The 23,633-nt window shown below is 41.2% G+C and overlaps 2 protein-coding genes across 2 annotated transcripts; one reads left to right on the top strand and one right to left on the bottom strand.

Annotated features, from left to right (window-relative positions):
• Window positions 1-15,651, top strand: myot (myotilin). The gene is made up of 11 exons (XM_022752093.1): window positions 1-73; window positions 4,867-5,089; window positions 5,631-6,622; window positions 7,493-7,643; window positions 7,900-8,001; window positions 8,780-8,817; window positions 9,554-9,692; window positions 9,892-10,099; window positions 10,280-10,445; window positions 11,062-11,195; window positions 13,291-15,651. The coding sequence occupies exons 3-11, from the start codon at window positions 5,655-5,657 to the stop codon at window positions 13,431-13,433; spliced, it is 2,049 nt and encodes a 682-aa protein (XP_022607814.1). The 5' UTR covers window positions 1-73; window positions 4,867-5,089; window positions 5,631-5,654; the 3' UTR covers window positions 13,434-15,651.
• A 119-nt stretch (window positions 15,652-15,770) lies between these two features.
• On the bottom strand, window positions 15,771-21,831 carry hdac3 (histone deacetylase 3). Its single transcript, XM_022751729.1, has 15 exons — window positions 21,658-21,831; window positions 20,875-20,957; window positions 20,613-20,755; window positions 20,246-20,327; window positions 19,820-19,876; window positions 19,657-19,712; window positions 19,410-19,543; window positions 19,199-19,279; window positions 18,983-19,056; window positions 18,731-18,795; window positions 18,412-18,501; window positions 18,224-18,282; window positions 17,748-17,827; window positions 17,383-17,540; window positions 15,771-17,270 (listed from the first exon to the last, which is right to left on the bottom strand). Exons 1-15 carry the CDS (start codon window positions 21,710-21,712, stop codon window positions 17,201-17,203), a joined length of 1,287 nt encoding a protein of 428 aa, XP_022607450.1. The 5' UTR covers window positions 21,713-21,831; the 3' UTR covers window positions 15,771-17,200.
• Between the last annotated feature and the right edge of the window lie 1,802 nt (window positions 21,832-23,633).

The following is a 23,633-nucleotide window of genomic DNA, read 5'->3' as shown; positions in this document are numbered from 1 at the left end:
TCTACAGGGAACGTCCAGCTTCATTCAGCCAAAACTCAAGTGTTAGGCCAGCGGTGTTGAAACGTGTAACGAGGTAAGAAAGTATTGTTCGTGTCTGTACAGGTGGCAGTTACTTTCCTCTCAACCTGCGTGTTACTTTCGATACTTGAATTCACAGTTTTTTAACCTCTATAACGTTTTGCTACATTGACGTTAATGTTAAACAGGCTAGTTTTCCTTCTTTGTTTATATCATGGAAACTTAATATGCTATATCCTCCGTAAAAGGTCAAACTATGTTTGGAGCACTTGCAAAGTGGACTTTAGTCTATTTTGGGGGGTTGTGTCATCTGGTTGGTACTGTTTCACACAGACTGCGGGGATAGCCGTTAGTTTTTTTAAAGACGTTATTCCTCGTTTTCTCAAAAATTCCAGTGAAAAATCTCGACTACTGATTTAAATTTCGCATGACAAATTTGCTGTATAATTTTTTCAACTCCCTGTCGTCATTTAAGGATCGCAAATGTGTAGCTGAAGACCCCCAAATAATACTTTTCTTACTATGTTTTTCCTTTTTCACTTTTCCTTTAATTTTTTTTATTTACCTAAACTGAACTGACATAAGATATTAACCTATCCCTTACTATTGTGGGGATCCTCTGGAGCTGCTCCAAAGATCCACTTTGGGAATCACCAGAAATATGTGTCTTAATTGTCATTGAGTTGGGTTTGCTGCGTGCCAGACAGCACACACTTGAGCTAATTGGTGTCTTGAATGGGGATATGAGCTCATCTGTAAAGTTGTAATGTGTGTCCTTCATTTTTCACCCTTTACAAACAGTCATACAGAAGAGCTCATATTGTAGAAAATAAGATACTGTCATTTGTTTTCTGAAATGTTTGGCAGCTTTTAGCTGTGTTTCCTAATGATACATTTTTGATGCTCCAAAATTGATTTGCACAACACATTTTTGGTTTTTGTATGTGGGGGAAAATTGTGTGAGGAGTTTGACGTGACTGATTTTCAAGTCTTACAAGAATGATGCATTCACATGCAGCCATGTAGAATGGAAGACTGGCATCTCTAATCAGATGCAAGCTTGTGTATACAATGCTGTTTTGCAGTTTTGGATATTGCACCAGCAATACATTCTCAATATGTGACAAATACTGGATTAGACATTCACAAGTATACCATGAAAGGTGTCTTAATATCGCCGCAGATGATAAATGCCACAGTTGAGAGAGAGCCGGTGAGCAGAAAGTATCTTTGGTGTTTGATACTGTTCGTGCCTTTAACTTTGACTTGATACTATGGTTCAAACCCAGTCAGTGCTTCATGGTGTGAAATATGTCTGGCTGAGTGTACTGTGTCCACTCTATATCAGTGTCCAGGACTATGATCTCATCTGTAATGTGAAGTGCAGACATGGCGTCTGTGTCCTTCAGAACCTCCCCTTCCTCAGTGCTGCACACAACAACAGTTGTTCTGAAACCATTGGCAGCGGTCTGGCTTTTAAGGTCATGTTGAGGTTCTCTGACCAACTTGAAGTTTATCTGATTATTTTATTATTTTGATTATTTGGTGAGGGACAGAAACTTGATTACCCGATGTTAACCACATTACATGTGGTGCTTCTGTTGGACTGGACTTTTTCCCCTTAATAAATGTGACAATCTCAGATAAATTATGACACAGTGTAGTTATTATGGCTGATAAGAGTACTGTCAACTATCAAAATACTGTGTGGTTTTCTTTTAGACATTGTGAAGGACATGTTTGACTGTTGTCACATCTAAAAGTGATTCTGTTAAGAAGTGTTGTTTTTTGTGCTTTTTGGTTTAAACTCAGTGTTCCTCATCAGCTTATAATAATTCCCTTTTTACCCAAGAGGTTACTTTAGTGGCTTCCATCTAGCACTGACTGGCTTTCACCAAAATATGGTTCAGTGTTGAAAATTATTGAACTGTTGAACACAAAACTATTAAGATATGACATGTTAATGGAGAGCAATGAAGTGATTGATCAAGTCATGGCACAAATTTAGGCTGAGTTGAAGGTATAATCCATTTGTATTAGTTGTTAGGTTGATCAGTTCTGAGAGGGTCTAACACAGTGATGAGATGCTTAATTTCCCCAACTTTCATTAGAATGTATTCAGTTTTGTCCCTGTACATTAGGTAGACATGTACATGGACAAATGAAGGAATAAATGAAAAAAATGATGCTCATCCACATTCCCTCTCACAATGAAAATGATGTGTTACATCCCTTTCTACCCACTATGAATGCTTCATCTCACTGTAGTGTTGAAATATTTTAGAATGAAGGCTGTTCCAACTTGGTGGGCTGAGGCTTTTATTTTCCAAATGTTTACTAGTTATTGTTGTCCTGTCTGTTGTCATCGGTCATACAGAGGACTTGCAGCTTAGCGTGCTCCTACCCACAATGCCATGCAGATTGTCTGTGTGCGTGTTAAAAGGGTTGGGTCACCAGTAGAGTGTCTGCACCTGCCAGCTGATGTCCGAATTCCAAGACCAATATAGCTTTGCCCACTTAATCACACAAACACAAATACACATATGCACAGGGAAACTCACACATGCCATCGCTAAATCACACAAACACACACATTGCTTTCACATAGCAGCATTTAAAGCACAGCAACTACAGCACATGTGACATTCAGGAGTGAGTTTTGGTGAAAATAGTGTTACTGTTTTGAATTCTAAGAGTCACTGATGACCCTTTAAGAATTAACAAGTAAAGCAGTGGAGAAGCTGCTAAAATGTTGACATGAGCTCTCAGGTTCACCACGTTGCTCTGTGTGTGTTAGATTTACTCATATTGGCTTTTAGTTAGTAACATTAGTCCCTGCAGCGTGCATATTGTGCATGCTGTCTCACTGCCACAGCTTCCTGGGACAGTTCACTGGACCCAACGTTAATGTTATTATCTCCACCTGTGCTTTTTACTGATTTGCCAAGTCAGGATATCAGCGTCAGAGCCAGCCAGTTTTAGCTTATTGCAGATAAGTAAGATGGTATGTCTACCAACGATCACTGATAAGTTTTCAACTGGTCACAGAATACAACCAAATCAGTATATCATTATTAGATTTTTTAAACCCTTAATATCCAGTGGAGGTCAGATTGTATGTTCCATCCTCCAAGGAGGTTTTGATTTCTGTTTGTCTTTGAGCTTAGTGAGAAAACTTACTTAACAAACTTCAGTGAAATGTGGTGGAAAGTTAGGCCATGGACCAAGGAAGAACCAGTTGATGTAGATAGCAGCGCCATGACTCCACTCATAAAAAACATGACATTTAGCTTATTACTTTTGAAGCCAACCGCTGATGGTACTGTCTCAAACTCACACATGAGATGACAAACTAACTAACTAACTAACTGTGAGGTATAGAATCAAAACCTTTTTTTTTTTTCTGGATGCCTTGGTCAAACATGCATCCATCCATGAGGACCATTTCCACCTACACAAATTATCTGTCATTTAGAAACAGTTTTATTTACCACTTCACGAAATTACATTACATAATTGAATGACCCATGAAGTTCATTTGGTTTTTGATATCCCATAGCCTTGGTATGGTGGTCGAATTCATTTAGACATGCATATATCAGCTGTGAGAGATCCTTTAGATTGTATTTCACCTTGGTGGCGTTACAGCAATATGATCAGTGTAAGTGACTAAGTCAGTGGTCATACGTCTGACTCTTGCAACAAGTTGTACAGTTCATCCTTGTACAAAATTAGAAAATTCTCAAGATTTACATACACAGTAGGGTCCAAAAGTCTGAGACCACTTTTGCATTCACTTGGATGGTTTTGATCCAAAGTTTCAGAGCGTAGGTCATCTGATGCTGGTTGGCCAAAATTACTTTGTGCCCTGAAATGCAGAAAAACAGTGAGCTAGTATGTAAGTAAGTGAGTGTGTGTGTGAGAGAGAGAGAGAGAGCGAAGAGAGAGACTGCTATTGTCATTATACTCCTTGCATAGCCCGGACTACGTGGTTGTCATGGGAACAAAATTCTTTCCTAGTAGAAAAGTAGAGGACCAGCCAGGCTTGGTATTACAGGAAGAAAATTACTGAGTGGGCTGAAATGGGATCTGTTACCCTCATTAAACAGTCCCACTGGTACCATGGCAGCCGGACTGGAACATATAATCTGTAGTTACTAGTTACGCATATTTATAATTTTGTTCACCAGTCGTCATATTGATATTGATGGTAAAAATCTGTGCCATTCAAGTTGTCCACTGAAACAATATCATGATGCGGTGACCAACATTATAAACATCAGCCTGTGCAGAATCAGCACTGGATGAGTGTTAGCTTGTGCAGCCTCTTGTCAACCTTCAAAACAAATGAAATGGGACGACTGTCGTTCAGGTGTCCCAACTGGAATTTTGGAACAGCTGTTTGGCCAACAGTTTAACCTTTTGACTTTGATATTTTTGTGGACAAAATTTCAATTTTGGCTGGGTTTTAATAATTAATCAGGTGTCATCACAAAAATACTTTTAGAACAATGATGTTTGTGCCTTTATTTGGAGTTTAAAATGAGTGTTTATGAGTCAAGGACAGTTATGTAATTGAACAACAGATACTTTGAATATGTCATCAAGGATTAATTTGCATCTGAGGCGCTTTGAATATTGGTAACATTTTAACTGCTTGGGCATCGGGGGATTGTCAGGGATAAAATCTACCTTTGCTTTTGGGAGTCTGTGGGTGATTTTCATGACAGTTGTTTCTGCACCTCAACCATCAGTCTCCATCTTATGTTTGATCACGTACCATCCCAGAACCTGTAGTTTTTCTGAATACAGTCAAATCTTTGCTAATATGACTGTGCGCATCTTCAGTTTTCCAGAGCCTCAACCTGCCAACCACTCCTCTGAAGGAGCCTTCGGTCGCAGTGAGGAGGAGACTGCCTTGAGCTCAGAGGGCCAAAGGTCACCAGAGGTCGTGGTCCGAGCCTGTACGCCCAGCCCTCCACCCCCTCCACCCTCACCACCACCACCAGCACAAGTCAAGGAGAAAGCCCCAACGCCCAAGCTGTTCACCCCAAGCAAAATCAGTTTCACTGTAAGACATGTCTTACACTTTTGCACTGTCTGAGAGGTTTTTTGCTATTTTTGTTAATTGCTGCCATCATACTTAACTACGGTTTTATGTGAATTATTATGTCAAGTTCAAAAAGTCAAATAGAATTGGCAAATTAAAATTCACACAGAATTTAAAAGCACACAACACCAGTTGATAAATAAGTAAATAAATAGACAGTATCTGTCTCGTTTATCCTCTCTTGCCTATACTTAGTTGTCTATTGAAGGTACAGCCATTAGAGTTTTCATTAGAATATTTCAATGCCTGACTTTTTTTTTTACATTTGAGCAGCAGGAAATAAAACTGAATTTAATTGGCAAGAACAAAAAACTTCCCCAACACTGACCCTTGTAACTCTGCCTTGAATATTCTTTTGATGTGTTGTCTAATGTAGTAACATTGGTTATTTGAGACAATGTTGATTTGCTTCCCCCCAGCGAATGGAAATGTGTTAACGTTTCTGAATGTCTCTTCTTCATTACACCTAAGTTTTTGTGAATGTGTGTCTTCTCCCTTCCAGTCCCCCCAGTCAGGAGGCAACAACATGAACCTCTCGGACCTGCCATCCTTCACGCCCAGTGCCTTCCCTCCCAGTGCCTTCAACTACGAGCGACCGCGGCATTTTATTCAGTCGCAGCCGGCCTTCCAGGCACCCAGCTATGAAAGTGTGCTGAGGGAGGCTCAGGAGAACCAGAATAACTCCCAACAGAACCTCAACAGTTCCCAGTATAGTCTCAATGTTACAGACACACAGGGTCAAGCTAAAATCATGTCTGCTCAAAGTCAGTCAACTTCTCAATCTCAGTCAGTGTCAAAGTCCTTGTCACAGACCCAGTCACAGTTTCAGTCTCTAAACCTCAGTCAGAACCAAACCCAGTCTACTGCCCAGACACACATTCAGACCCATGCCAATGGAACGGGCAAGTCCTCTCCCTCCTCCTCCAGTCTCAGCTCTCCCATTTCCACCCCGGCCTCCTCTGTTGTGCCTCCTCTTTCCTCCACTGCCCCTCTGCTCAGTCCCTCTGCCACCACTTCCCCATCCTCCCCTTTCCCAGCCTCCTCCTCCTCCTCATCCTCTCTCCCACGCACCACCATGCGTTCCACCATCACCCTCACCCCCAGTGTCCCCAGTGCCACTGGCCTCGGCAGTGCCACCCTGCCGGCCAACCAGGACACCATGTCAGCACCTGCCGCTTACCTCTGCTCTGTGCTGCCATCCCAGTCCTCCTTCTCCCCTTTCTCCCCATCCAAACTGTCTCCCAACGCCAACCTTCCTCACCCCTCCATCTCCCCCTCCTGTTCCCCACTTTCCCCCTCCAGCCCTCTGCTCCCCATGAGGGCCTCCTCCTCTCCTTCCTCTTTCCCCCAGCAGCCTCTCCCAGTGTCCCCTTCCCCTCTCTCTCCCACCTCCTCCTCCTCCTCTCTCCAACAGCCCAGCACTCCTAACAGTCAGAACAGAGTACCACCTGCTGTGGTCTCCCTGCCGGCCAGCTACAAGGGGACGCCTAACACGTGAGTCACAGTGCACATCAATTTGGCATGCACATATTAACAAACAAGTTGAAATGTCCCACACTTGACAACATCTAAAAAACAAACAAAAAACAGTCATTTTTGGAGCAAAATGTAAATATACAGAGAGAACAGCTGATTTCCAGGAGGTGTGAAGAGACTGTGAATGTATAGCTGCAGAAAAGGCAGGTCAGTCATTACTTGTTTATCGTTAGCAATTATTTAACATTAGGGTCCAATATTACTCCCCGTTTGAGAAGATTCCATTTGGATTAATGGGGAAAATGTCTAAAATCCAAACTGTAATCCAGTGATTTAAATCAACTTTGTATAGACTTCATACAACCTGGATGATTAAAATGAACCTTCAAAAGAAAATTGTTTATTTTTAAAAGTTGTTGTAGATGTTTTCAGCTGTTTTTTCCACGGCATACCGGCTAGGTTACAATTAAAAACCAGACTCTTCACCCATTAAAAGTTTCTTGTTTCTTTCTGGGTTGAAAAATCACATTAACAGACCAGAAATGATAAAATCATAGAAGTGACTTTGAGTCAGTTTCACAAGTTTCTTGACAATCCATTGTATTTTCCATCACATCCATGGTGGGATCTCTATTATGTCAAAGCACGAAGCAAGAATAGAAATCACTCATTGCAGTCTCCACACTGAATGCATTTCATAGCATGAGTGAAGAATCATTTCCATGCATATGTGTTTTCTTTAACAAATTAAGTAAAAAAAAAAAAAAAGAAAAACAGTTCATATGGTAGGTCATAGTGTTGAAGTGCTGAATAAAGGTTTTGTTCATTAGGGTCCTTCTGGTGCTTTCTTTATCATTTATCGTCTGTTCCTCATTTACCTCTCTCCAGCCTTCCCAAGCCCATCCTGAAGAAGACTGTAGCTCCTCGGCCTTCCTCTTCTCGTTCCACAGATGAAGACATCCAGGGCTCCAAAGACGCCCTCATCCAGGATCTGGAGAAGAAGTTGCGCTCAAAGGAGGCCAGGAGGAGAAACAGCCAGGTGTGTGTGTGTGTGTGTGTGTGTGTATGTGTATATATGTATGTGTGTATATGTGTGTGTGTATATGTGTGTGTGTGTGTGTGTCCTGCAAACTGTGTTGAAAGTGGAACAATCCTACATTTCATAAATACAAACACCCTCAAACATTACAGAATACATAATTGCAGTAATTTACCAAAACACATCACAGCACACTTTCTTCTCATATGTGTGTGAAAACTGAAAATTTAACAGTATAAAGCTTCATTTTTGACAGAAACTGTCCTATGAGGAGCGTATGGCTCGTAGGCTGCTGGGTCCAGACAACGTCACCTACATGTTTGACCAAGACAGTCTGTCAGACTCACAACTCGACCAGGTACGACATCAAAGTTTCATTTTGTCAGCGGACATCATTCAACCTGCACATTTCTAACAATGTGTTTCAGATTTTACTGATGTGTGCTGCAGTGCTGACCGTGCTCTACAGACATTTATGTTGGCTCTTGCCCAAAACCCATTAGCTTTCATTTTGCTATTAAGTAAAGCCTACACATTATTACAGTCATTTGGGTTTGAATGGGTGCACAGGGAGCCCGTTTCCCTCTCAGGGCCTCCTGATGGGCTCTCGACCCACAGTTGAAAAAGCCTGGCAGTAAAAATCAGCAGCCCCAGTGAGCTGTCTCCTGCTGTCATTGTGAACAGTTCTGTGTGTGTGTGTGTGTGTGTGTGTGTGTGTGTGTGTGTGTGTGTGTGTGTGTGTGTGTGTGTGTGTGTGTGTGTGTGTGTGTGTGTGTGGGATTGTTCTGTCAAAAAGCCTCTGTCGCAGGGCTTTGCACCATCTATTCTTTCTGTCTGTCACACTCCAACACACAACATCAACACACAACATGTGTATATACACACTCATACACACATGTCCTCTCAAGCCAACAAGGTTTGTCAGCAGCTATTTCTAGCCTGCTTTCTGAGAATGAGCCCCTTTCACTGGTGACAACAGGAGTATTGTGTCAGAACACACACACACACACACACACACACACACACACACACACACAGAGTCACCCTCCTTGAATTCTGTCAACCTGTTGAGCAGTATGGTTAGTTTTCAGAGTTCAAACCTGTGTTTCCTCTGCTCGTCTTGTTTTCTATTACAGCCAGATTCACCAGAAGGAAGACACACGGGTGGCCTATGGTAAATACAATTTATGTATCAATATTTCTCATAATTATTTACCTAAGTTTCAATTGAACATTACAGTCTTGAACGTGGGACGTCCAGCATGGCAGTATTCAGTCAATCTACGCAGCTGTAAAGCTATATTGGCCTTTTAAGAATAGCTCATGAACATTTGACACTTTTAATTTTTGACCATTTGGTGCAGCTGACCCTCAAGCTGCTCTGTGCAATCATGCATAATACTGTGCATCTTACATTACAGAAGCATCCATGGAAATATCTAATTTTTCTTAAATCAACTTAAAGTATCTTCCAATGGGCCGAGATAGGTTCGTACTCCCTCTTCAGTTATTTAATTATAAGTATTTGTTAGTATTTTCTGTGGAATTAAGTTTGGTTGAAAGTGGTGAAACCACTAATTGTGTTAATTGCTAAAAGTGAAATTTTGCCACCACCTGAACTTGGGAATTGAGGGAGAGGGTAAACATACGGATTTAAATTTTCCAGGAAAGTATTTGTCCATCCCTATGTATATCTTGTGTTAACTGAATCTCTACATAAACATTGACTGACTCCACCTGCCTGTCAGGAAAGATATAGGGACTCGTGCCCCTTATGCAGTAGCCATGCAGTCAGAGGACAGAAACACAACAGGAATCTGTGGTTATATGGCTGCTAGTGGACAGTAAAATTCAGTTGTTGAAAGTGAGGTAAAGCACAGTTATGAATAGATAATCTCTCTCTCTTACAGGGGGAGGCACCACTCAGGGACAGATGAGAGGGGCAATGAGGGATCAGCTATCCAGGAGAAATGTTACGCTCCTCGCTTCCTGCAGATCCCCCCAGACCTCACTGTGGAGGAGGGACGCTTCTGTAGGATTGACTTCAAGGTGAATTAGTCACTCACACACACCTGCATGCATTAACACCAAGGTCTTCATGGTTTCAAGTTTATTAAGAAACTCAAGTCTGTATTGCCAGAAGGTCACGGGCTTCCTTATGTAACGTATACAAAATAATCTGTGCTGTAATGGTGTGGTCATGCAAAGGTAAATAAAGGAGGCATAAAATCCTCTCTTCTCTCTTCAGGTGGGAGGCCTCCCCACACCAGACGTCTGCTGGTACCTGGACGGCAAAGCCATTCGTCCAGACGACTACCATAAGATGTTGGTGTGTGAGAAAGGGATGCACTCGTTCATCATAGAGATTGTCACTGTGCACCATGCTGGTGTGTATGAGTGTGTGGCCAGGAACCGAGCCGGAGAGAGCAGATTTTCCATGAGGCTCGATGTCATAGGTAAAAATAGAATCACTTGAATCTTGATTTTATGCTGGAAATACTGTGTCTTTATGTAGAATTTTAGCCTGGTGCAGCTCAATAATGTTATTGATTGAACTGAATTTATACCTGCAGTACTTTGTGAAGTTGTGAGGATGGTGTACAATTCAATTCAGTCAACCTCTTCTGCTCTTGCAGCCCAGGAGGTTCTCCGTCCTCCCACCTTTGTCCAGAAGATGTTGAACTCCAGAGCTCTAGAAGGAGACACTGTTAGGTTAGAGTGTAAAGTGGACGCTTCCCCTCCTCCTCAGCTTTTCTGGAAGAAAGACAAAGACATGCTGCGCATTGACCCCAACAGAATGAGGTGGGTCAGCTTCATTACTCCAAAACGTCTGGTAAATATGTCATGTGAAATTACAGAAAAATGGTAAATCATCCCTCAGTAGGTTTTTTTTTTTTTTAATAGAAAACTTGACTCTACAGTCATTATAAACTGCGCATGGGTGAAGTTTCCACTTACATTATGCACAATAAACAAAATGAATATATTAAGGGTTAGGGTTACATCAGTGATTCAGTATTTCTCTTTTATAAATCTGGGGGATTCACAAAAGACAGAATGGTAAGCAGGGGCAGAGATATTCTGACTTTTAGTTACCTACATTTCTGCAAATGCAATTCAGCAGCATCTTATTAGCCTTCCCAGCCCAGGCTCAAAAACCCACACCTCCATTTTGTAACTCAGGCTTCCTGTTATGAATTTGTGATGTCGACTATAAATCTCCTTTAGAACACCTGATACAGTTTTTCACAGGTGTAGAAGTAGCAGTCCTCATGATTCGCCATTTCATTTCTTAGTGAATGAATGCCATAAATTGTGTACGTGCTTTAGTTCTGTTTTCGCCTGTATCAGGACACTGAGCATCGTGTGTGAACGTGGTGATAAAATTAACACTGGAACCTGTCTCTGTGTTTCACAGTCTGTACCAGGACGGTTCAGGCCGGCAGTGCTTGTTGATAGAGAGGGTGATGAAGTCTGATGCTGGTTGGTACACTCTCTCTGCCATTAATGAAGCTGGCATGTCCACATGCAATGCCAGGCTGGATATAGGCAGTAAGTCCACTGTCTGTTCATCTGTCCATGCAAATGAGCTTTAAGGGCCCATCTCGGCTATCTCTTGTATGAGATAGCCTGATAGTTACCACAGTAACCCAGGCTGTAAACTCAAACAGCAGATGGAGAATGTTGTGCGCTCATCACTGCACTGAATCCAGCTCCACAGCCTGAAACACGTCAAACAAATGCTGTGTTACGTGATCAAGCGGAAACTTGATGAGAACATGAGGCATCGACCTGTTCAGCTTACCTAAAGAATACTGCGTAATGACCGAGTCAGAGCGATAAGTATGGAGTCCATCCACTGGTGAGGGAGCGCTCACTGGAGGAAAATACAACACAGCTATTAGGTTTCTGCTCGATCACATAACACACCATCTGCTGTGTGGAGAGGCCGCTGAGTGAGAGCACCGACAAAGGCCCGACCCTCTGTTACGCTTGAGCTGGACTGCTCAGCTGATTAGTAACCCTGAAAGTGAGTTTACTTGCTTCATGTGAACCAAGACCCAATACAATACAATACTATGGTTGAACAGGACCTCACAAGGAAGAGGTTTTTCAGGAGTGGTTGGCTCACAGTGTACATATCAAGTCTCTAACTTATTTAGCACAAACTCCATTGATGTTTGTTGGAGGTTCACTATTTTTAGTGAACCTCCAACAAACATCAATGGAGTTTGCAGCCAGATAATTCAACATGCATGAGCATAGTTAAGTTCACGTTATTGGTGTGTGTGTATTTGGGAATACAAGGTCAACCAGACAAGTGTGAATGAAGGCATTATACATTCAGTAAACATCACTATTATTAGTCATTCTGACTCATACAAGTTTATATGAAGTGTGTGTTTTGATAATGATGTTGGGAAATGTATAATGAAATTGTAAATACAGTAGTCAATCTTTATGATTTTGTTTTGGATTTTGTGTCACCTTTTTTAAACAGTACATCTCGCTGCATATATATTATATAATTTCATATATCTGCTTTGGAAACTGGTCTAAATTTCTGTACATTTAATATCAATTTCCCAGTAACTTTAGAACAGAAACCTTGATATAACTACTCATCCCAAGGTTTATATGTTTAGTGGAGAGATTACTTTCAATAGATCTTATAATGCAGAGCATTTACAGATCTGCTTTGGTGGAGCTCTTCATTGTAAAAATCCAGCCCTGGTTTGTACTGTTTGATGTGTAGGTTGTGTATTGTATTGTGTATTTGAGTCTTAGTGGTATATAAAAAGTAGTGATAGTAGTGTTGAAATTAATCAATGTAAGAACAGACACACACATACATCATTTTAAATACTCACAGTCAAACCGCACCACTGGTTAAATGAATTCTGTTGGAGCCAGTCAGGTCTGTGATGAATGAAACTAATTCATAGTTTTGTTTGTTTAAAGAAAGAAGGTGAAACATGGAGAACTGTGCAGCCATTGTTCCTACAACTGTGTGTTGGTTATATATCTGGCACTTAGCCATGCTGTCTCCTGTGCCGTGGCCTGCAGGACAGATGAGTTATTTTCAGACACCTGGCATGAAAAGAATGTTTAGCATGAGTCCAACCGCCAGTAAAATTTGTCGCTGATGCTGGTGGCACCAGTACTGTCACTTATAATATTTATATAAATAAACAGGGAATGTGCCAGTCTGCAAAAAGTGGACTGAAAACCAGTTTTTCTCCCCTGCTGGAAGAGATGACTAAGTACTGCAGCTTCAGTATAAACACAATTTCAAGTGGATGTAATGTGACAAAATCACTTGTACATGATTTACTGTTGTGGTATCCTTCAGATTATTTACGGCCATTATTTAAAACATCAGGATGTATAACAAAATCTTTTTTTTTTTTTTAAAAAAAGGTGTTTTAAATGCAATAATCTTTTATCAAACATCTCAGAAATTACTGACAAGTAGGTAAATACTGCTGTAAATAATCATGCGTGTGTTTGTTACCGTTATCTAATCCAGTCATTGGTGTTTTACTCACAAAAAAGCAGCATAACAAACAAAAATCTTGCTCTTTACTGTAATTAATTTGCAAAGGAACAATTGTACCCACTACTCCCCTCTCTGTGCCCCTCCCAGCCCGCACAGCCCCACCCATGAAAACGGCGCCCCCTGGCTCCAAGACACTGAAGCTGCTGTCGTCTCTGAGCCATGTGCCCGCTCTGACCGTGGAGAGCCCCGCCCAGCACACTGCCCCGCTGTACGAGAGTGAAGAGCTGTAGACCACGCTGTCACATCCTCCTTCAACCATCATCTTCACTACCATGAAACTGGGCCAGAGTCTGTATCAACTCCAGGCAGAAAGAGCTCTAAACATGCTTTGGTTCAGAGTATCACATTAACAGCATCGCAGCAGATGAGTACGCATCTCAGAGTACTATGGAGGCCAATCCAGATCAGGTTGAATAAGTATAATTAATAAGCATAAGAGACTATGGTTGATGTGCAAGGCAGATGAGCGTAGCCACATTTTCAAGACTAAGATACATCTGTGAACATCTGTAAAAAGACAGTAACTGTGATGCAATATTAGAGGATTTATCTCTATTATTATAAAAAGTTTATCTTCGTCTTGTTAAAAGGCTCAAAACAAACCTTCCTCTATCTTTCAGAGGTTTAGTCATATCATGAATTGGCCCTTTAAAGATTGTTTTAAACCATCCCTAACCTTCAAGAACACTCGGGAGTTACTTTGAGAGAAAAGTTTCCAAAGCTGTGTGGTCAAGTGCCTTCTGAGTTACTGTAATCACTCTTCATATCGTCCATCTGCTGCTGTTTGTTTCCATGGCGCCCACCCCTCTGTCTCTCTGTCTGTCTCTTTGTTGTTAAGGCTCATGTTTGATACATGCCTGTAAGCCTCTGTGCTCTACTCTGCCCGCCTGTCTCTGTCTCTTCATCTGCCTGTCCTGTCTTCTCTCAGCAAAACGGTCTAGGTCATGGATGTATTAATAGACCTAGGTACCATGTGGTGGAGTCAGTTTTATCCCAGCGGCCAACCACAATACTGCAACACTGAACCGCTGTGGTCCAGAAACCATTTGGCCAACAGAAAACTGATGTGTCTGTCTCAAACAGCACGCAATTTTCTACTTCCTGCATTGGATTGTCATGGTGTATGTGCTGGGTAAGCACCTTTCATTTGAATCATTGTTCATTATCTCGAAACACAGTGTCTAGCTTTCTTCCATGGTCTAGGTTAGAAAATTGGAAACAACCTAGGTTAACTACAGTACCCACAATCCAACAGCCAACATCTATCACTGCACTTTAATCATGACATGTCTCAACCAGTGACTGCCCTCCTGTCCTTTTAGTTTGGAGTTGAAAAGGATGCTTATATGTTTGAGCTGCAGAATTTAAGTATTTGTCTCTGATAGTGTGTGACTGAATGTCCCCCCCCCCCTGTTTGTTTAAAGAGAGCTCAGATGTTGGTCACTGCTCAGATTCTCTGCTGTGGTATAAATTCAGCCTTATATGTGTTTTTAAAGTTGGTTTCTAATATACAGTGTATGTGAATGAAGCTATTTATTTGAACTGAAGTTATTAGTTGTCAGTGCTGGGACTTCAAGTTGCCCCTCTCTTGGCCTGTGAAAGGCTACAGCCAGAGGTGTATAATATCAATGAGTTGGACAAAGAGCAACAGGCTGCCGTTCTGATCACCAGCTTCTATGACTGAACACAAAACCAGATCTGCACTCAAAACTAAATAAGAAGTGTTTACATTTTATCACATCTGCAGTGCAGATAACGTTTTCCACTTTACCCAAGAGGAGACAGTTTTTTTTCTCCTTTGATGTATGTTTGCATCATTAATGTTCAGTTGAAAAGTGGGTGTCTTTATGTCAGCCTGTGTCCACATTTGCCAAACTCTCCATTTCTGACCAGAGCCTTGGATAGAAAGATCTTTCAAAAAGAGGCTTGATTTGCCTGCTTACCTAACTGCTTGTTTTTATTGCCAGCCAGGAGGTAATCACACAAAAACCTTGTATTTTGGCTGGATCTGCATGTAAACTGAAAATCTGGTATTTAACCCTGTGTGGCCGCAGCTCAGTGGCAGGAGTTTCTTTCATGACGGGCTTAAAAAACCTGCCGTCCGGGTCACAGGAGAAGAAAACTGCTTTTTCTGGTTGGCATGCAGCCCGTTACCATATAAACGCCTGTAGTCGGGTTGTGTTTATACAGTAACATTTAAACTGTCTTTTACTCAGGTTTAATGCTTTTAGGTACAGTGTTCCTACAGTTTGTCATGATGTTTGGATCAAACAGGGTTAAACATTGGATTTGCTTAAAGCACCAGGATAGTTTGGTAAATTCAGCCCTTTCTGTTGAGATTTTAAACTGCAGGTAGTTGTGTGTATTCTCCTCAAGTACTGTTTGTTGTGTAAGTTCTGGATATCACTGGATGAATGAGGAATAAAGTCTATGTGACCCTGACTTTGACTGCGCCAATGCATTTTATTGTATGGATGGCACAGATTAGCGCTCGCATCGCCCTCTGGTGGCTGTGTTCAAAACTGGCTGACGAAGATATGACTTTAATATTAAATACACATGAGTAGTTAGAATTGTTCTTTTTATTAAAAACAAAAAGTTGCTGACAACAATATCAAAAATCACATAAAACCTGTTTTTGGCTAAAAGAGGACCAAGGGTGGAAGATGGTAGAAATGTTTCTAATGTGGCTTCAAACTGTTCTACTGCCACTGATGTACATCCGTAGTGAAGCTGCACAGTGAAGGACCTGCACTCTGTCATCTCATCATGTACAAAATGTTTCTCTACCAAACCACCAGCCTTTTCACCGTCTTGTCCTCTTCTACATTATGAACACAATCACAGTTCATACATTTATACGTATGTACAGTAATAAGAGAAAGGAATGAAAAGACAGGAGAGGAGGAGTCTCTGTTTGGATCAGATCCAAGCTGGTGCCCTCAGTTACAGATATTCACTTGTAGAAATCCAAATCTGTGTCAAAAAAGTTGAAGTTGACATGAATGTGCCCCACTCCTACAACAGTGTTTGACATGTCAGAGCTGTAAGGCACATGAATAATGCTGTGGTAAAAAAAAAATGGAAATGGAAAAAAAAACTGCCACATTCTGTCAGATTCACAGTGACTGTAAAATAAGAAAAGCGGTGAAGTGAAACGACAACAGGAATCATTTGTACGTCTGAGACTGTCTAAAAACTGTGCACATGCATTTAAACATCTGTACTGGCTCATGTGTGTCTAATGTATCTGTGCACGCCCTTGAACAGCTTCTCACTTTAGCCTGTGTCTTGTAAGATGGAATAAATCAAGAACCTCCTCACGACTTCTCCATGACACCTGGTGATAACTGTGGCTGTGGTTTCAGTCATCTTCACATAGACATCGTTCTGTCACTGCAATTAAATCCCAGGCGTTGACAGAACGGATGCTCAATTTTCTTTTTTGGGACAAACTTGTTGCTGCTTTTAACAAAAATTCAGCTGACTGAAATGCTTAAATGTTGCAGATAACATTTTCCTCTTTCAAAAGCTAAATACAACTCAGTGCTAAGATAACATGGACAAGATTACAGGAGGAAAAGAAAAACATTAAAAAAAAATGCTATTACTAAAATTTCCATATTTGACTTTGAAAGAAAAGGTTAGTTTTCAGAACATGAAGGCGCATCTGATCCTGTAACACAGCTGATATACTGTATATACATGTGTTTCAGTATCCAGCATTATGAAAATATATGTAATTTGGGCTGACAGTATATACAAGACTCAGGTGCCAACATCATGTCTATACTACTGAGGTATGGTGGTGGAGCAGCCATGACGTCAGTGTGGAAAGGTGGATTGACAGAAACTAGTTGAGAGTAAACGGAGAGCTTGAGGGTCTTTTCTGTCCTTCCTGAAAGTGTTTTTTGTGATCTGCAGTGATGACTGGAGAGCGCCGCCGATGCAAACAGGAGGCTGCAAGGAAAAGCTCCACTTCTCTCTTTCCCATAGGTCAAATTTCTACATCGCTCTCTTTGTCGTTGTCGTGGTCACCGTCATAAAACTCATTGGATGCCTCTGGCCTATGGAAGTCGACATTATTGACACGCGGTTAGGTACAGGAAGATGGTAATGTAGTCAAATATTTTATTGCAGGTGTTCGCATTCGTTTCAGCCCCATGCAGGCGAACTGACCTGGTGTAGTTTTCCTCGGCCCCCCGCTCATCAGGGTCGGGCTCGTCGTTGCGTTCGTAGCTGAGCATGTCGGAGGGGACGTCATGGATCTGGACGCTGGGTGCGTGGTTCAACATCTTCAAGTTCTCAAACACCGTCTGACGGATCTGCTCCAAGTACTGCACCGACAGACACACGATTATAAAGACGGCTCAGCGGAGGCACAACAAACATCAATCAACCATAAACACCTGGAGGACCACAATAAAGACTTACAGGCGGTGTTACAGCAGCCTGAATATAAACAATCCAAGTCAGTACAACTCTCAGGTCTTGCAGACGAACTATTAAAACAGGCACTACTTTTTAGTGTGACGATGTTTTACCTGTCTGGAGTTCTGGTTTTCTATCCTGGTGCTGACGTCAGGATGCAGCGTGAAGTCTGGAGCAAAGTACTCAAAATACTCTGGGGTGGGGGGAGCAGGAAGGAGGAGGATGGAAAAAATCCAGGAAGGAAAACATATTTCCATTGACCTCTCATTCATCATATCAAAAACAATGTCCTCAGATTTAAAGAGGTCAAATCAACTAACAACAACTAACCCATAACTACATTTACACAACTTCCAACAGATGGCGCTAAAGTTTGAAAATGCTCAATATGTATCTCTATCTCTACTAATGTATTAACAACATTAATTCATTAACAACAGCACGCACTGATACTGGGGCCATTGTGCTATTTTGGTTTTGTTAGACAACACATTACACAAGACACCACATTAAGACATTGAGGTTTGGCATAAATACAAAATCATGACAATTGAAAGCTTGATATTTAGTACAGTTAGGTACAACTCACCGCTGTAAGGCAGCTCATCGCTGATGGATTCATCCACTAACAGAGACGTCTCATAGGTCCTTCAACACAACAGCAGAGGAATTATTTTCAGCAGCAAAGCAAAAGCCTACGTCCTGACTGGACCTCAAATGCACCTATGGGTTGTTCATGTCACACAGTTCATTCTGGGTTCTGTGTATCAGACGTACCAGCAGCGAGCCACGTTCCTCACTGTGTATCCTCCTCCTCCCAGGACCAACAGAGGAATCTTAAAGCTCTTTACAAACTCCACACACTCACTGCGCAACACAAAGCAAAGCATACGCACATGAATACACACACACGGATTAAAAAATACCTACCATTATTACCCCGCCCATGTAAACATGAGCTAACTGGAATGTACTCACAATGTGCATATGGTAGATGTATACACTGTAGACAACATATGTAACACAACACATATCATCTAGAGAATGAAAATATGTTTCTATCATATGCTGTTAATAAGATAAAGACAGTCCTCACCCATGTCCTCGTATACTGAGGTTGAAGCAGCCCAGTCTGTCACAGCCCAGAGAATCTGCTCCACACTGCAAAGAGAATGGAAATGTGTCATATGCTCCCTTACAAAACAGTTTTACTGCATCTGGTCCTGATCCTGAACCTGAAGTGTGTGTAATTTTCTGTCACACACACAGAGTAAATGATCCATTAGCTGAGGTGACGAATGTTAATTAAACTGATGAGACTGCATCAGATTCAGAGTCACAGACTGACCTGTAGAACGATGCAGGTCGGCTGGTAGAAATCCACCACCTGCTTAATAACCGGCTGGAACAGCTGCCTGTAGCCTGAAACACACACGGACACACACACGTTTGTCGTAGTTCATACTCTGACCAACTGACAGAGCAGTCAACACAATAATATCGCAGGTTTATGTGTTGTGTTATTACATTTCAATAATGTGATTTTTGCAGGAAGTGAACTCACTCTGGTCATCGATGCCGTCTCTGAGAGGAACATTGAGGCAGTAGTACCGGCCGCTCTCTGCCCCAACCTCATACATGTCACCTACAGAAAACACAAACTGCATTAATACACACTTGTCTTTTTTCAGTAACAGAAAACCATTAGTACACGACTTTCAAGTGCTTACTCTAACTGAAGAAAACTTTTGCTCAATGCTTAAAGCAGGTCTTACCTGTCCCTGGAAAAAAGTAGTTCCCATATTTGTGGAAAGACACAGTCATGACGCGGTCGGTCAGGTAAAAGGCTTCCTGGACGCCGTCACCATGGTGAATGTCTATGTCAATGTACAGTACCCTAGGGTGGTATCTGTAACACACACACAGAAATACACAGAGAGTGAGAGTTGAAAAGAGAAAAACAGAACCGCAACCAGCAGGAACCATAAATGGAGATGGAAAAAAGGAGAAATGTGTTCTTACTTGAGCAGCTCCAGTATACTGATGACGATGTCATTGACGTAGCAAAACCCAGACGCCTGCAAACACAGGAAACTCGTCTTTTAATATTCAAAGAGAAACTCACAGCTAAAAATAAAGAGATGGCAGAGAAAACTGACACTAATTTATAAGACTTCGTTCTAACCTCAAATTTTTTGGCATGATGCAAACCTCCCGCCCAGTTGATGGCAATGTCACAGATCTGGAAAAGACAGAGCAGAATCATCATCAATTGCAGGTCACAAAATCCCCATAATTGTACTCCTAACCAGTCTCCCATGACTGCAGCCATGTTGTTGCTGTTTCAGTCCAACAAGGAAGTGTTCACAATGTCTGAGGGTAAGATGACCAGTGATTTAGATATCATCTGCTACACACATGTTTATCTTTAACTACCAGCTGCTTCACAGCAGATTCACTGCTGGACAGGAAGTTGAGATGGCTGCAACTGAAATAATAACAAAACTCCACTAAATCAGTGCTTGTGAGAGAGGACCTGCTTAAATTGCACAGACTGTTGATTTTCACTGCAGCAGAACTGACTTCATTTGTGTTGTACGGAATGTGTTACCTTGTGGTTGAGCTGTGTAGCCCCCTGTAAAGAGGCTCCTGTGTATCTTGAACAGAACTCAAAAAGACCTGGAAACACAGGGCTGAAACAGAGACACAAAATATTTTCTTAAAGGTTTAGTCAGTCCTCTAACAACAGTGACAGTAAACTGGGCTTTTAGATGGAGAATTCATGCACATACACTGTTAAATGGCACTAAGACAGAGGAGTAATAAGACCAATGACTTGGCTTAAATAAAGTAAATATCCTCAGACAGAGGAAATGAGACACCCTGAGTCTGATAATAACTATGAAACCATGTCATAAATATTTCACATTTTTAGGCAAAAACATCAAACTATTTCTTTGATAAACAGTAACACTCACCAGTCATCTCCCACATTAAATGTGTTGAGGCTCTTTGTGAAGCCCTGCATGTTGTTGGGGCTGACCTTCTGCAGGAAGTCTATGTAGTCTTCAGAGTGGAACCGACACATGTCATGCTGAGATGCTTTGTATGGCTTGAACACCTGACAAGGAAAAAAAAATTAAAAGAGTTTATACACTTAATCATAGTATAGAGTTACCAACTGCAGGAAAAGCATCAGTAGGGTCTGAATCTACAGCACCATGTATTTCTATTGCTCACCATCATTTTCTTGTAGAGTCCATAGTGCAACACCAGACTGTGTGTCAGAGACAAACGGTGAGGCTTCATGGGGTGGCCAGCACCTGGCAGAGACAGTTTCCACATTACAGTACTGTTATTTCATGAATGCATTCATAGTGTATTAGACTGACGTTAATAAATGCCCACTACTGATGTATGTCTTCTGAATTTCATAACCGTCACTACGTTAGTCACTATGACTAACAGGATTACCCAAAACTCAAATACACAAAATATATATAACAGACTGAAATTCTAAGGACAGTGTGAAGTAGTGCAGATTCTTCCTTCCCTTAAAGACAAAAATTCAGATCAAGTAAACCTGCAAAAACAGCACAGATCTTGTCAAGTGTGCATTCTGGTTACAATCAGCTTCAGGTCTGATGCTGTGAGTAGTTCTATCTCATGAGCATCTAACTGAACTTTAAACCATGCACAAGGCATAATATGCACTGAGTACAAATAGGCTGACAGCGAACTCAGTTTTCATATCGTAATAAATGTCAATACAGACAACAGGTAACTTAACGTTAGCTAGTCGAGCAAGCCAGGTACTTTGGAATTTGCACAAACATGTAGTATTGAATATAAAAGTGTGCTACGTCGAAAACTGCACAACAACCTCGTAATGCACAGCAAGAGCGTGGAACAGTAAGAATTAAATGTAAAATAAAACAGAACCCTGAGGTTGTTAGCATGTAGCTAGCTTCTCATTAGCACCATTCCCATTGTAGGCCTGTTCGCTACGACAACCAAACTCACCGTAATGAAAGTTGCCCACGTCTGGGTCATAAAAATAAGATGTTCTGTTGGTCATTCTTTTACAAATATCCTCTGGCTTTTCCCCCCGTAAAACTGTGACTGTTGCAGCAGCTAAAGAACCCGCATTTCCCTTTCAATTAGCAGATAGCCGCCATGGTAAACACCGAGCTCACCGCGTCATCAGATCGCGACACCACTGACCGAGAGGGGAGGAGGAGGAGATAATCTGATATCATACGGTAATAAATTATAAATGAATAAATAAATGTACGAATTATATCGTCAAATAAATGGTAAAATAAGTAAAACAGATAAAATATGTTAAAAAATCAATAAAGCTACAAAAATATATAACAGAGCCATATGGTGTGACCATTAATATAAGAATATTGAAACAAAAATGCATTAAATATGTCAAGTCTGTGAAGAAATCATGTACTGTTTATTTCAGTATATGACAACATGTTGATATAATAGCAATTCAAAAACATACTGTAACTGATCAACCAGTGAACAACTGGGGACAACCCTTTTTGAACAACACAAATTTATTTATTGATTTAAATCCTTATAATTTTGTAAATTAAAAAAAGATAATAATTATGTGCAGTTATGTGTCTCTCTCAAATCATCCAAAAGTCCCATAATTTGATAATAATAAGGTGATTCTGGTGCACATTCATAAAAGTGATAGACTCAGCTGAGTTTTCTTACTGTAATATACGGACACACCCTCAATGGGTCTGGATACTAAAATTCTTTGTCATTTACCCATACTAAATGTTTTCACTGCTATCCAGATGCTGGGAAAACAAACTGTGTGTGTTTATCTGTGACTGACAGCAACAAAAATCCAATACAGGTGAAAATCTGATTTTTGTTGGGAGTGTCCAGTCACAGACGAAATTCAGATCATGTTTACCTTTGAGCTATTATCAAAGGATTACTGTGTTTAACAGGTGTTTCTGACAGCCAACCAGTGTCAAGCAGAAGAACATGTCTCTGCAGTTGCACTTACAGTAACATGAGCATGAATTCAGTACAGCACCAAAGAGTTAGGATACCTGTGGAGCTGTATTTATTTTGAACACTGGTTCATTAAAAAACTTGTGATCAAGAATTTTCTGGAGATTTTCCAGAGCATAAAATGATAGAAACCAGACTGTACACACATGGCAGTGAAGGTGAGGTGAAGAGGGTTCAGCACAAAGCAGATATGTTACCCTACTTCCACTGGATTTAACACACAGGCAATAAAAGCCTTTAAACACACACACAGGCACACTTAGTGTAGTGTTTAGTTTCTCACCAAGGAGGTTAAATGTCTTTCAAAGATGCTCCAAGTTAAGCTTCAAGTGTGTGTGTGTGTGTGTGTGTGTGTGTGTGTGTGTGTGTGTGTGTGTGTGTGTGCGTGTGTGCGTGCGTCTGTGTGTTTGTGTGAGATGGCAAGACCAGATGTGCCCAAGAGGTCTACCAACACATCTTTACATAGACAGCGTTATGTCCACCTGTAGTGGGTGGGTGTGCGTGTGTGTGTGTGTGTGTGCGTGTGTGCGTGCGTCTGTGTGTTTGTGTGAGATGGCAAGACCAGATGTGCCCAAGAGGTCTACCAACACATCTTTACATAGACAGCGTTATGTCCACCTGTAGTGGGTGGGTGTGCGTGTGTGTGTGTGTGTGTGTGTGTGTGTAAAATGTGTGTTTACAGGACTGTGTGTGACAGCTAAACTCTTGAGGGAATTTACTTTGATTTATTGGAACACTTGATGAAACGCTGCTATCTGCATTTTCTGTGCACACATACAGATTTACTAACATTTAGGGCTGTAACTAATGATTATTTTCATTATCTATTGTTGTCTCAGTTATTTTTCCAATTGATCGATTAATCTTGAGTCTGTAAAATTTCAGAAAATTGTGTACATCATAATTTCACGTAACCAAGGTGACGTCTTATTTCTTATTTTATTAAATGA

The sequence above is a fragment of the Seriola dumerili genome, unplaced genomic scaffold (assembly GCF_002260705.1).
Source record: "Seriola dumerili isolate Sdu_G_001 unplaced genomic scaffold, Sdu_1.0 BDQW01000161.1, whole genome shotgun sequence".
NCBI lineage: Eukaryota > Metazoa > Chordata > Actinopteri > Carangiformes > Carangidae > Seriola > Seriola dumerili.
Note: the sequence above shows the minus strand (reverse complement) of the source record. Positions and strands in the feature narration are given on the sequence as shown.

Bases quoted from the DNA above. Each gene is read 5' to 3' on its own strand.
- hdac3 (XM_022751729.1), bottom strand. From the start codon at position 21,712: ATGACCAACAGAACATCTTATTTTTATGACCCAGACGTGGGCAACTTT. The intron at 19,057-19,198 runs GTGAGTTCACTT...TGTGTGTTTCAG, and splicing joins AGACGGCATCGATGACCAGA to GCTACAGGCAGCTGTTCCAG. The intron at 17,541-17,747 runs GTAAAACATCGT...CTGTCGGTGCAG, and splicing joins AAAACCAGAACTCCAGACAG to TACTTGGAGCAGATCCGTCA.
- myot (XM_022752093.1), top strand. From the start codon at position 5,655: ATGAACCTCTCGGACCTGCCATCCTTCACGCCCAGTGCCTTCCCTCCC. The intron at 7,644-7,899 runs GTGTGTGTGTGT...CATTTTTGACAG, and splicing joins CCAGGAGGAGAAACAGCCAG to AAACTGTCCTATGAGGAGCG. The intron at 8,002-8,779 runs GTACGACATCAA...TTTCTATTACAG, and splicing joins CAGACTCACAACTCGACCAG to CCAGATTCACCAGAAGGAAG.